At 39.8% G+C, this 13,951-nt stretch overlaps 2 protein-coding genes across 2 annotated transcripts; both read left to right on the top strand.

The window, feature by feature from the left end:
• Positions 1–5,110: 5,110 nt before the first annotated feature.
• LOC131245564 (uncharacterized) lies at positions 5,111–5,714 on the top strand. Its single transcript, XM_058245115.1, has one exon. It carries the CDS (start codon positions 5,198–5,200, stop codon positions 5,684–5,686), a length of 489 nt encoding a protein of 162 aa, XP_058101098.1. The 5' UTR covers positions 5,111–5,197; the 3' UTR covers positions 5,687–5,714.
• Positions 5,715–12,681: 6,967 nt separating this feature from the next.
• On the top strand, positions 12,682–13,357 carry LOC131245562 (uncharacterized). Its single transcript, XM_058245114.1, has one exon. It carries the CDS (start codon positions 12,779–12,781, stop codon positions 13,226–13,228), a length of 450 nt encoding a protein of 149 aa, XP_058101097.1. The 5' UTR covers positions 12,682–12,778; the 3' UTR covers positions 13,229–13,357.
• The last annotated feature ends 594 nt before the right edge of the window (positions 13,358–13,951 follow it).

The following is a 13,951-nucleotide window of genomic DNA, read 5'->3' as shown; positions in this document are numbered from 1 at the left end:
TACAAATTAGATTTCTCACTAACAACATGATGAGCTCCATCTAAGTTTGAACTTCATGCCAAAGGCTTTCTAGGAAATCTGCGTCCAAGATGATAGGTTACTACCCTGCAATTCTATGATCGGAACAAGTGGGGGCTCCGATGGGCCACTGTGATTTATGGGTTCTATCACACTGTCCATCCAATTTTCCATATAAATTTAGGTTATAAGACAAAAGTGAGGCAGATAAAAGGCTCAAGCGGACCACAGTGAGGATTTTTGTATTTTATCCACTCCGTCCATTTTACTAGATAATTTTGGGTCTTAAGCTTAAAAATGAAGAATATCAAAATCTAAAGTGGACCATATCACAGGAAACAGTGAGAATTGAAGGTCTACTGTTGAAAATTTCTTCGGGGCCACAGAAGTGTTGGATCACGCTTGTTTTTGTTTGTTCCCTTCATCAGTCTCCGCATGATCTCATGAACAGTTTGGATGAGAAATAAGCATCACTGAGGGCCCTATAAAGGTTTCAATGGTGGAAATCATTATTCTAACTTTTTCGTATGGTATGGAACACTTGATTTTTGGGTATGCTGAGATTTTGGGCCCAATGAGCTTGAAAAGCATACGGACAGGCTAGATAAACCACGTAGGGCCCAACATAATTTACTTGATCTTTGGGTATGCTTAGATTTTGGGATAAACCCCTTAGCTGAGCTCGAAAAGCATATGGACGGCATGGATAAACCACATACATTCACAATGGGCCCAACGTAGTTTACCGAGTAACTCAATATGCAATCCTATTTCATTAGGCCTACCCGCCTTTATCCTGCCACGGATGGTCAGTTCTATGGGCAGGCCCACCGTGATATATTTGCTTATCCATGTCATCCATTCCTTATCTCAAATCATTTTAAGGCATAGGCACAAATATAAGGTAAATTCAACTCTCAAGTGGACCACACCACATATGACTCTTGCATTTAATACTTTGTGCATTTAATGCAACCTAAGCTTATTATTTTATTTGGTCCACTTGAGCATTGAATCTGCCTCATTTTTTTCACATACCTTAAAATGATATGAGAGAAATGATGGGCCCGCTCACATAACTACCCATTTGCAGTTAGAGATGGACAATCATTTAATGAGTTTTGTGGGGCCCAACAAAATATATGTATTTTATCCAAGCTGTTCATCCATTTTAAAAGATCATTTTAAAGCACGAGCTCAAAAAGGAAATAATCAAAGGCTCGAATGGACCACACCACAAAAGCAGTGATGACAATGCCCACCATTGAAACCTTCCTCAGGTCCACCGTGATGTTTATTTGTCATTTTACCCGTTTATAAGGTTACATAGACATGGATGAAGGAAATTCCTAAATATCAACTTAATCCAAAAATTTTGTGGTCCCCAAGAGGTTTTCAGTGGTAGCCATTCAATCTTCACCATTTCATCTCATGTGGTCCACTTGAACATTGGATCTACCTAGTTTTTGAAAAATTGATGGATGGCATGGATAAAACACATACATCTTGGTGGGCCACATAGAGCCCCTAACAGGACCGTACGCATCTACCTAGGTACTAGTTAGGATAGTACCCAATACCCCAACCAATTTTCATATACATCGTGGCCCACTTAAAGAGTGAAATTGTATGTGTTTTAAGTTGAAAATAAGCTCTATTTCCAACTTATGGAAAGCTAAGATCTCAGACAGACGTTCGGTATTTGCATGGCTGCCCTCGTGTGGATGTGCATGGCCCAATGGGTGCCTGGAACTAGCAGACCTCTTTGAAATCACTAAAAGGCCTTGTTTGATGGACAACCTAAAAATGAGTTCATCTCATTTTAATTAACAATAATTATGTATTAGAGATATATGCCAACTATAAGTAGTTGAGGCATTAATTATCATCCAACCAACACATAAATATCCACCTACGAAGTTTGTACCACATCTTACCTACCCAAAAGGCTGGTCCCATCATTAAAGAGCACCCAAGCTTTAAGATCCGCTGTAACAAGGTGGTTACCCGTCTTTCCCTTCAAAAGTCATGCCATTTATGCTTACATTATTATCCACATCATGTGTCATTGGTAGTGAGCTGTGTGGTGCATGGGTGAACGAGACATGCCACCATTGAAATTTTCTTTTAGATCTTATTAAGAAGAAATTAGGGTTGGAAGGGTGTGAAATAATAAGAAGAAGATTACCGTCTTACTCAAGTAGGCAAAACTTTAAATAAATAAATAAATAACTGAAAATTATATTAAGAGATGATCTTAAGATTTTTCAATTACATCATTTATACTACCCACCCACATGCAGTCATATGTGTTAATGTGAAAGATATGTGATAGATCTTAGACTTCATAAGGTGGGTTACATTGTTCAGATCTGCTGGCTTATTTCACACCTCAGGTGGGCCACAACATATCAAATAAATGGTTTTCTTGAAAATTTTGTCTTAACCCTCAATTCATTCTATACACTGTGGCCCACATAAGGAGTGAAACTAGCTAGAGATTTCTTTGCAAAAGATCTAAACATTATTCCCAACCATATGGAAAGATCCAATCTCGTACGTGTTTCCCATGTTGACTCGTGTGGCTGAAAGTGGGTGTGCAAGATTCCACACGTATGTGCCATTAGCTAATTCTTATCTAACCGTGTCATGACCTCATAATAGAGTTGATAAGGTCTTGAAATCCATTTATTGAATTCATGAACATTATCTGCTTTTGGTTTTAACTATTCATTTTTGGAGGTTATTTAAATGACGAAGTATTTATGATCATGCACTACTAATGCTAAAGTTTCTATAGTTATGTATAATGGTCCATACTCATGTGTGACCACTTTATTTTTGCTAACGTGGTATATTTTTCAAGCGCGCAGAGTAAGAACCTATGTCCTGAGTAATGCTTGCACATGTGTCTCTATGCGCACGCGTGTGTTGATGATGCATTTCATATTTTCTTTTCATAAGATGATAAGAGAGATGTGATTCTTAACTGTTGAGTTGAGAAAAAAAAATCTTGTAATCCCATTATTGTGCAATAAAGTTGGTTGGCGACCCCTCCCTCTTTGATGGCTTTTCATTTAAATCGGTATCTTTTTTATTTTTATTAATATTATATATACTTTTATCCCATTATTGTATAAAAGAGTTGATGGTTTTCTAGTGTGACCCTGTAATTTTTATTAGATTCCTTGCTGTAGTAGTATGGATTTATTTGCATCCATTTATTAATTACCTTTGTGATTTTTGAACTTTGAAATGATTCATATAAAAGAAAGAGTACTTTCACATCTCCCCATTAGTTTCACCCTAATAGGAAACCATGTGAAGAAATAGGAAGTGGGAAAATATTTAATCTTCTAAGTAAGTGTGATAGATGATACGCTGCAGGGACATAGAAGACACATACGTGGCATGCGAGTTATTCAAATTTGATTGTCCAAATTATGGTCCCATTAATTAGCATGTATCACCAACCAAAATCTAAGCTTATTTGATCATCAGACTATCAAATTGGTTGAGATTATTGGACAGTTAAAATGAAATTTAATATCTATATATCATATTTCAACCAAATGATTAAGAGGCCAGGATTTCTAAGCCACATTGATTTTAGGAGTGTGACCTAGCAACAGTGGTTTTCACCATTTGGTTTAGATTGAGTTGATGTATGAACTGCTTTGGGTGCTTCCGTGGTAGACTCCTGAGAGTTTCAACATGTAGTCGTAGATTTAAGTACCCATTGTAGTAAAATCCCACTACGTGTGAGTGGATGGGTGGGTGTAGGGTGTGAGTACATGGGTAAAATAATTTTAATATATGTGTGTGTGGAAAAGGTTCTATGCCGTGGAGCTCATGGGCACTTCCCATGAGGTCAAGCTATGTGGGCCCCACCGTGATGCGTGTCAAAAATCTACCCCATCAGTAAAATGCACTATTCCTTGGTGGGCCTAGGGCTTAAAAATCAAGTCAATCCGTGACTTTTGTGGGCCACACCACATACAAAAGTTGAGAGGGGTTACCCTCCATTAAAACATTCATAATCATTTATTGGGCCCACCGAGATGTGGTTCACAAATCCAGCCCATCTATTATGTGTGTCCCACTTGGATGAGAGGTCAGACCAAGTTTCAGATGCATCCAATTTTCAGGTGGGCCCCACCAAGTGCCTTTATATGTTTTAGGCATGTCTTCACATGTTTTAGATGGTATGGCCCACCTAAGTTCCGTATACGGCTGATTTTTGGGATATCCCATAATTAAAAGGGGACCCATCAAATGCACACTGTTGATGTTCGACATACATCATGGTGGGGCCCGCATAATTTGACCTCATGAGAAGTCCCCGTAAGCTCGACCGCATGGAACCTTTTCCCATATATGTGTGTGTGAACCATAATTCCTTAAGTGACCTTCAATATCAAGTTTTGTAGCCTCATCATTATGTATTTGTTTTATCCATTCCATCCCGTCATTTTTCCAGCTTATAGCTTATTTTAGAACACGAGCAAAAAAAAAAATGAGGCAAATTCAAAGTTAGGTAGACCATCATGCGAAGTGGTGGTGATAATGACAGTCACCCGCAGTTAAAACCTTTCTAAGGTGTACCCCAATGTTTATTTGCCATCCAACCTATTCTCATAAAGCCAGACAAAGGTAAAAAAATAATAATAATAAAAAATCTAACTTGATCCAAAACTTTTGTGGCCCACACGAGGTTTTCAGCTGTGCAGAATCAATCCTCACCTTTTATTGTGGTGTGGTCCACTTGAGCTTTGGATCTACTGCATTTGTGGGGGTGGATGAACTGCAAGGATAAAACCCATACATCATAGTGGGCCCACAGAGCTTCGACCGGTTCCGGAGCACTCCACGTCCATAATATCTAAGTGCCAGTCGTATCCAGGTTGTTATCTGTCCAATTATCAAACAACTGGCCCAATGGAATTATACAATCCTCCCCACCTCATAATTCAGATAAAATTAAATATATAAAATAAAATAAAATAAAATAAAGAAGAAGAAGAAGAAGAACTAAGGGCATTTCAGGCATTCAACACAGCAAACCATCTATAAGAACCTCACCAAGCTTTCAAACTCCCAACCCCGTCCTCTCTCTCTCTCTCTCTCTCTCTCTCTCTCTCTCTCTCTCTCTCTCTCTCTAAATCCTGATAGTCCAAAAATGACCTCCAAAGAGATCGAAAAATACCGAGAGACAGCTGAAATCTACCATGGAGATGACCTCTGCAAGCAAAAATCGATGGAATTGATGGAAGAGCTGTCCCTACCAAAGGGAATTTTGCCCATGGACAGCAACATCCTCGAAGTCGGCTACAACCGCTCCGCCAGCTTCGTCTGGCAGATCCGGAAGAAGAAATACCAGCATTTCTTCCAAAAGATAGGACGGAAGACCTCGTACGGCACCGAAGTCACAGCATTTGTCGAGAAGCATCGGATGAAGAAGCTTACAGGCGTCAAGACCAAGGAGCTCCTGTTCTGGGTCCCAATCTCCGAGATCTCCATAGACGATCCCGCCTCTCAGAACATCACGTTCAAGGCGACAGTTGGGCTGAGTCAGACATTCCCAGTGTCGGCCTTTGAGATCGAGGAAGAAGAGCAGGAGCTGGAGGAGGAGGAGGAGAAGGAAGAGGAGAAGGAAGAAGGGAAGTGAGGGTGGCAATTTCGTTAATTTAGGCCAATGGTGTTTAGGATTGACAATAAGAAAATATACCATGCTTAGTTATCCCCAATAAAGGTGGTAATAAATTTTTAATGTTTGTTTGGTTTTATTTTTATTTTTATTTTTATTTTTGTTATAAGAGAAAAACTTTCGTACTACGGCAGAGTGTTATGGATGACCCTTGATTTAAGTGGGACACATGCAATGGATGGGCTAGATGTTTGTACCATATCTCACCGAAACATATATATAATTAGGAAAGTTTCAATGGGCGAGCATCCACTCTCAACTGTTGTCTATAGTGCGGCCCACCTAAGTTATGGATTGGCCTAATTTTTAGGTCCATGGCTCACCATGGAAGGTGGCATCTGATTAATGGGATGAATATCCCTGGCTTAGACATCGCAGTAAATCTCACAGAGACCGACCTATAATACCTAGGCACTATTCCAAAAGAATAACTGTAGTTGAAATGATGCGGAGAGTTTGAAACGGCTCCATCCTTTCACGACGTTAAAATATTCATTTTTGTCTGTTAAAAATTATGCCTTCCTATTTAAGGGGCTATTTGAATTTTATTTTTATTTTTTCCACTAAAAATGCTTGGTAAATGGGTCATAATTATTCCCCAAGTATGTTAGATTTTTGTGAGTATTTCGGTTTCGAAAATCGATTAAAAAATGATTGACTTAAATTTGTGGGTTCCACCATGATGTATGTGAGATAGCCACACTGTTTATCTGTTTTACCCAAACACTTTTAGGGTATGAGCTAGCCTTAAAATGAGGCAAATTCAAAGATCTAGTGGCCTACACCACAAGAAACAATGGTTGTAAAACTTCTACCGTTGAATTATTATTATTTATTTCTTTCTTCATAGGGCTCATAAGACTGTTTAATTGTCATCTAATCTATTCATAAGGTCACACAGGACATGGATAAGGAGAAAACACAAATATGTTTGATCCAAAACTTCCGAGGACCTCGAAAAGTTTTTAACAATAGACCTTCAATTCCCACTTTTTCTTGTGATGTGTGATGTGGTCTAATTGAGCTTTAGATCTACCTCATTATTAGTTCATGCCCTAAAATCAGTTAGCTGAATGAAGACATGGGTAAGCCATATACATCACAATGGACCCCATATAAATCCACATTCCACCTCAATTTTAGCATTTAAAAAAGCAAAATGTCAACTCTCGGGGATGATATTAGAATTATGGTGGAAAATAATTAATACTATTTCAGTATTTACAATAGTGAATTGGAAAACAAAACTTCCCAAAAGGGGAAAAAAATGATAAATTGTAAATGTGGTAGTTCTTGGTTAGACTTAAATGGTCATCAACCGACAGCTACTTTTCATGATAGGCAATGGGTGGACATTTAATGGGTGGTTGGAAAATATTCAATAGCCCAATCCTAAGGGCATTTGGGTGCCACCTAGGCATTTTCATAAATTATCAATGAAACTTTCATTACATTAAAGGGTAAAGTAAACATTTGAGAAAAGTGGTATTTTTAAGATATTATGGGATTTTCATTCTCCTTAGTAAGTATATTTATATAAAGGGGACCTATCTTGATGGAACCATCTGTAATCCTTTTTCTAGCTGAACACTGTGAATATAGTCCATATACTGCGTATAGAAATTAAAAATGGATGGCTAGATAAGCAGGCAAACAAAAGGATTCGAATCAGTCATTGGAATGGGTGAACCTGGTAGACCCAGGATTCAGTGGGTATTAACTAGGCCGGTCCGAGAAAATCATTTTAATATCTTCATCATAAAAATAATAGTAGTAGGAGTTAAGAATATTTTCTAGATATTGTTAGACATAGTCCCAAGGTCCAACCCCAACATGGGACTATTATAATAGGTCCATGATCGAGCCCAAAGAAGTTAGTTGGAACATCGGCCGACCCATCCTGGCCTAGCCCGAATGTTCTTAGTTTATACAGACCTAGATGCATGGGTTGCCTTATTGAGGTACATACGGGCTAAAATGACTTGAGCCCAAGCCTCACTCAAAAAAAAAAAAAGGGGAGAGAGAGAGAGAGAGAGAGAGAGAGAGAGATCGTGCCATGCATGCTAGGCCCATGCCAGCCCATGGGCCAATTAATTGGTCCAAGCCCAGTCTAAATCTGGGTTGGGCTCGTTAGACTAGGTGGGCTGCCCGGCCCCTTGCCACCGTTACTTCCACTCTGCTAGAGACTAGAGTATTGATATTCTTCTCCAGCGATCTTATTTCTCAATTGTCTATCTACATCTACGGCTGGATTGCTGATTTTGACCCACTCTTTCCATGTGCGATGCATGTGTCAGGGAAGCGGATTGGCTGGTGTACCACGCACCAGACATATCGCTGGTGTATTGCCGTCAGTAAATTCTGTGGGGTCCCATCATGAGGTATGTGTTATATGCAAACCGACCATCCATTTGTCGAGCTCGTCTTGAGGCTTGAACCGTAAAATAAGACAGATCTAAAGATTAAGTGGACCACACTGCAAAAAGCAGTGGGGAATTGAACGTCTACCATTGAAACCCTTTTGGGGGTCACAGAAGCGGATCAATATGAAATTTGTTTTTTCTCTTCATCCATGTATTTTTGACTTTATCAACAGATTGGATGGAAAATAAAAGTTATGGTGGGCCCTACGAATTTTTTAACGGTGAAAATCATTATCGTCGCTGCTATTTTTGGCGTGGTCCATTTGAGCATTCAATATGATTCATTTTTTGTCTAATCCTCTAAAATGATCTCGAAAAATGTATGAACGGTGTGGATATAATAAATACATCATTGTGGGCCCATGTAACTTTGATCTCCTTTGAACCGTTCGTACAACTCGGAGCTCGTCTTCGCACGACACGTATGACGTATCTACACCAGCTATATAGCTAGTGTGTGGTACACCAGCCAATCCGCTTCCATGTGTCAGCGACCGGTGAACAGGGACTCCGTACATGCAGGGAGGTATATTTATGATCTAAACCGTTGGTTTGATTATTCCAGCTTCGGATGGTGGATGAGTTGAAAATCTTCCTGATTAGTAAATTAAAATCCTTTAATCAACAACTTAAAATTGACGATTAAGGAGAAATACAGTAATGATTCAGATTGATAAAAGTGAGTACAATAATCAAAGGGTTGGGGAACTTCAGATGTTTGTGATTTGGGTAGTGTCTATCCAAAAGGCTGAATATAGCGAAGATGAAACGGTCTGGATCGTCACATAGTGGGGCCTCTTGGTAAGGGATGCAGATTAGCTCCTGACAGGTTGAGTAGCAAGACTCGCTACTGAAGCGACGTCACGAAGTTGTGTGGAGCCCACCATGATATATGTGTTGTATCTACACCGTCCATCCATTTGGAGAGATCATTTTAGGATATTAGACAAAGAATGATGCAGATCCAGAGCAGTAGTGGACCCCACTACAGAAAATAGTAGGGAGAGTGACGCCTACCATTGAAACCTTCCTAAGGTCTAGCATGATGTTTATCTGAGATCCAACTTGTGGCCCTTAGAAGTTTTTTATGGTCAGCGTCACTCCCCACTGTCTTCTGTGGTGGGGTCCACTGGAGCTTTGGATGGACGGTCTGGATACAAAACATACATTATGGCGGGGCTCACAAAACTTAGCGACGTCACTTCAGTAGCGAGTCTAGCAACTCAACGTGTCACTAGCTAACCCGCGTCCCTTGGCAAGAGCTCCTCCTTTATAACAATTTTCATTAGTAACTCATAGGCAGGCATTTAAGAGAAATGATTTAGTAGTCGTAGTGCCTGGAAACATTTCCATGCACCCAGCTACATATGAACTTTTGGTATCTGCATCACCCATATCTAGACCGTCTGTTATGTTCAGTTCACTCTTATTTCATTAGTAAAGACTAGCAATAATCTGATGATCGTCTGTGACTGGACCTATCTTTTATGAATAATGTTGTCCATATCTTTATGCATGACCTTGACTATGTGATTTACATCATTGCTGGGCATGAGTTTTTCAAGGAAGCCTAAGATGAGGTCACTGGATCAAGTGGACGGTTCAGATGTGTAATGGGATTGCCAAATAAGTCTAAATGCAATTAGGTGCATGGAAAGGTGAACAAAGTTGAGAGAAGGCATTAAGAAATTGTATACATGGCACGCTATTAATAACAACTAAACCAAACAAATTGCGGCCTAATATAAATGGCCCTTAAATTGGAAATTACAAGGATTTAATTGTCTAACTAAGTGATTGGTGGACATTTAATAGATGGTTAAAATAAAAATAATCAACCATCTGAGTTCAACAAACAACTGCTCATCAGCTAGAACTTTTTACACGTGATGCATGCGTACATAAAATCTAGACAGTCTATTGGGTGAGTCACCTCATGAAACCTCAGTGTTAAATTTTTTTGGACTAATTAAAATATCCAGTGAGCCATGAAAAGGTAGAAATCACCAAGTCTCTTTTTGCCTTTGATTTTGCCATGACCTTTGGGAAAATTAGCCTGGGATTTTATGAGGAGATTCATCTAGTGGACTATCCTAATTTTATACCCACGTCATATGTCCAAAGTTCTCACAAAGTTTCATGGGAACCTATCAGCAAGGTTTTTCCATCGTGAAAATGGGATTACATACAAATTAGGTCCATCCAACCATGAAATGGGATGTCTGAATTGAATGTGGAGTTTTTGAGTGGTTGTTCATGATTTTCTATGGTTTGCCCCACCTGATAATTGGATCAATCTGATTTTCGAGGTATCCTATTTTCATAATGAGACAACCTTATTAGACAGGCGAGATGTTATGCAAACACCATAGTGGTCCCACATATTGTAGAGAGAGAGAGAGAGAGAGAGAGAGGGCGATGTCAAGTCAGACCTGTTTATGGTATAAGTATATGGGAGGATATATTGGGAAGGGAAGGGAAGGGAAGGGAAGGGTGAGGGTGCAGGCGAGTATTAAGGTCGCCCATGGGAGAATATATTATGGATGAAAGGGTGAGGGTGCGGGGGCGCATTAAGGTAGAAAACCCTTACAAGAAAAAAAAAATCAGGGCATAAGGCGACAAAGACTCAATAGAATAAAAATCTTAAATTTTACATTACTGACTTTTTTCAATTACAAAAGCACCTAATTAGCCCTTCGGATGCATAACCTTAGAAAAACCCTTGCTCCTTTCAAAAATTCCTTCCTAAGCTCTTACCACTGTTTTAGACTCTCGTCTCCCAAAACCCTCATCCTTATAGAGAAAACACATGTATTAACTAAGCTCTAATCAAAATTGGACTTAAATACCTTGATTTGCATTAATCTGCATAAATTATTCGGTTAGACTGAATGGAACCTTCAGTTGGACCGCATCAAATCGACTCATATTTTTCTATAAAATCAAAAACTTGTAAATCTACACGACAAGCAAATTGAGAATCCACCCATATTTCCATTTGACCAAAAAAAAAAAAAAAAAACAAACAAACAAACAAACTTAGGTCAAACCAACATAGGGCTTCTCTCCCCAGCAGATTGGTAGATTGGAAGGTTACCTAGCAAGTAATGCACTGGTAGAATGTATCTGGCACAGCACTCCACATGTGTTGCACACGCCGTACCCACCCAATATCATGTAATCCCGCGTTCATTTTTAATGCATAAATTAAAATATCAATTTACACGCTAGGGTACCTAGCAAGTAGTGCACTGCATGTCCATCTTCATACCATGCATCGCGACTTCAAAGTAACTTGTGATCCAGTTAATCTTGATAAGAACACTGGCCTGTCCGGCCACACTGTGGGTCTACCATTCACTAGAAATCTTAATCTCGCAGATGGAAGATCCTGGCCACAAATCTTGGCTCGGTTTTCGGTTGAAGTGAGCCACTCAGTTTCTATTTTAATTCTCGAACGTCCATTCGAACTCCACTCAATCCAGTCTTTAATTGACTCGATTCTCCACATACAGTAAACACAACTGAATTGTATGGCACGTTGGTAGGGAGTTCTTGCTTTGACAGATGTGGTCGCCTATTCAATTCTCGAGAAGTGACTCGGTCGACTCGACGATTCTTGTTCGAGTCCTGACCGAGTCACGCTAGTCAGCGTGTTTCCATGAGACTCGGCTCCAAAACTCATTGAGTCGAGTTGACTTGGCCGAGATTTTCGTGTTGACGCTTCCTGCGCAAGGATTCTGGGTGGGGCCCAGTGTGGTGTTTGTGAGAAATCAAAACGGTCCATCCATTTTTCAAGCTCATTTTAAGACATGAGACCAAAAATTAGGATAATCCAAAACTCAAGTGGGCCATAGGAAATGAAACAGTGGGGATTTAGTAAACACCGTTGAAACATTTATATAGCCACAAAAGTTCTGTATCGATTTAAGTTTTCGGTGTTTTTACTTCATCTCAGTGAAAATGACCTTATAAATGGTTTGGATGGCATATGAACTTCAAGGTGGAGCTAGGAAGGTTTCAACGATAGGCAGTCCTTTCACCACTGTTTCATCTCCTATGGTCCACTTCAGTTTTGTATCCTCCTCATTTTTTGTCCCATGACTTAAAAAGATTTCTCACAAATTACCACACTTGCCCCACCCAGAATCCTTGCGCAAGAACTTCCTGGCTTTCGCAGGAAATCCACGAACTGCAGAGAAAGTTTGCACGTGGATTGAAGTAGGATGTTTTAACCATAAATCAGTCCGGTGCACTCGTCAGGTGGGCGCCTGCGAGAAAGATGATCTTTTATAAAAAGAATATCCAACGGTCCAGATTCGTTGCACATGTGTGGCCCACCTGATGAATGGAGTAGCTTGATCTTTGTGCTCGAGCAGCATTCACGTGGGCACGCGATCCACGAGTATCCTTCAATATTTGAGTTTCTCTACCTAAGCTCTAACCTTACCTTACCAACAAGAAAAAGAAGAAGAAGGGCAATTTAGTCATTTGCACAACAGAAAAACAGATATAAGAAGCCCCAACCTGTAGAAGAACTCCAGCACCATCCATCCCTTCTTTCTCTAGTCCACTCCTCTCTTCTTCCCCTCTTCAACCTACAAAAAATAAAAATAAAAAAACTCCGAAAATGTCCTCTCAGGATATTGAAAAATACCGCCAGGCAGCAGAAATCTACCAAGGGAGCGCCCCCTGCAAGAAGAAGTCGATAGAGCTGCTGGAAGAGATGTCCCTACCAAAGGGCATTCTGCCGCTTGACGACATGATCGAGATCGGCCACAATCGCTCAGCCGGCTTTATCTGGATACGCCAGAAGAAGAAATACGAGCACGTCTTCCGCAAGATCGGACGCAAGGTGTTGTACGAGGCTGAAATCACAGGGTTCATTCAGAACCGTCGGATGTGGAAGATAACCGGTGTCAAGACAAAGGAGCTCTTGATCTGGGTCTCGGCCTCAGAGATGTACATCGAAGAGTCTGCGCCAGAGAAGCTTATGGTAAAGGGGCCCGCCGGGCTGAGGATGAACTTCCCGGTGTCAGCCTTCGAGCTTGAGGAAAACAAGATGGAGATAAAGAAGTGAGGATGGCAAGTTCGTAAATTTGAGGCCTGTGTATGGCATTTTACTGTTGGCGGTGGGTGTTACTCTTGTTACTGGGTAGTATGATTAGTAAGAAAATATAATAATAGGGGATTTATGGAATAAAAATTGATTAAGGCCATGTTTGTTAATGCTGAATTTTTGCATTTAATGCGGAATGGAGAAATTTTTCCATGTTTAGTGGTGTTTGTTAATGCGTTGTTAACGCGGAACACGAAAAGTGCTAAGTGGTTTTTCACTGAATTCTTTCCGTGATAGGAGTCTGGCTTAATGGTGAACGCAGAATGTGCTCCGTGATTTTTCATTAAACAAATTTTTTTTGTTTCCTAAAGTACCCCTTTCAAGTTATGCGTGAATTTTTTCTTTAAATTGTTTGCGCAATACAAAATCAACCTTTAACCTATGAAACTTTTTATGCCCCACCATAATTTATATGTTTGATCGACACCGTTCATTAACTTTTTTAGATAATTTAAGGTGTGATCCAATAAAAGAAGTAGGTCCAATAATTAATTGGACCATAAGGTGGGGATCGAACGTCTACCGTTAAAAACTGCTTGAGAGCTGGAGAAGTTTCAGATCAAGTTGATATTTGTGTTTTCACTTCATCCACATCTACATGACCTAATGAATAGGTTAGATGGTAAAAAAACATCACAGTGGCCCTTAGAAAGGTTTCAATGATGGATGTCATTATCACTGTAG

The sequence above is a fragment of the Magnolia sinica genome, chromosome 5, assembly GCF_029962835.1.
Source record: "Magnolia sinica isolate HGM2019 chromosome 5, MsV1, whole genome shotgun sequence".
Classification (NCBI taxonomy): domain Eukaryota; kingdom Viridiplantae; phylum Streptophyta; class Magnoliopsida; order Magnoliales; family Magnoliaceae; genus Magnolia; species Magnolia sinica.
This window is presented reverse-complemented; position numbering and strand designations above follow the sequence as displayed.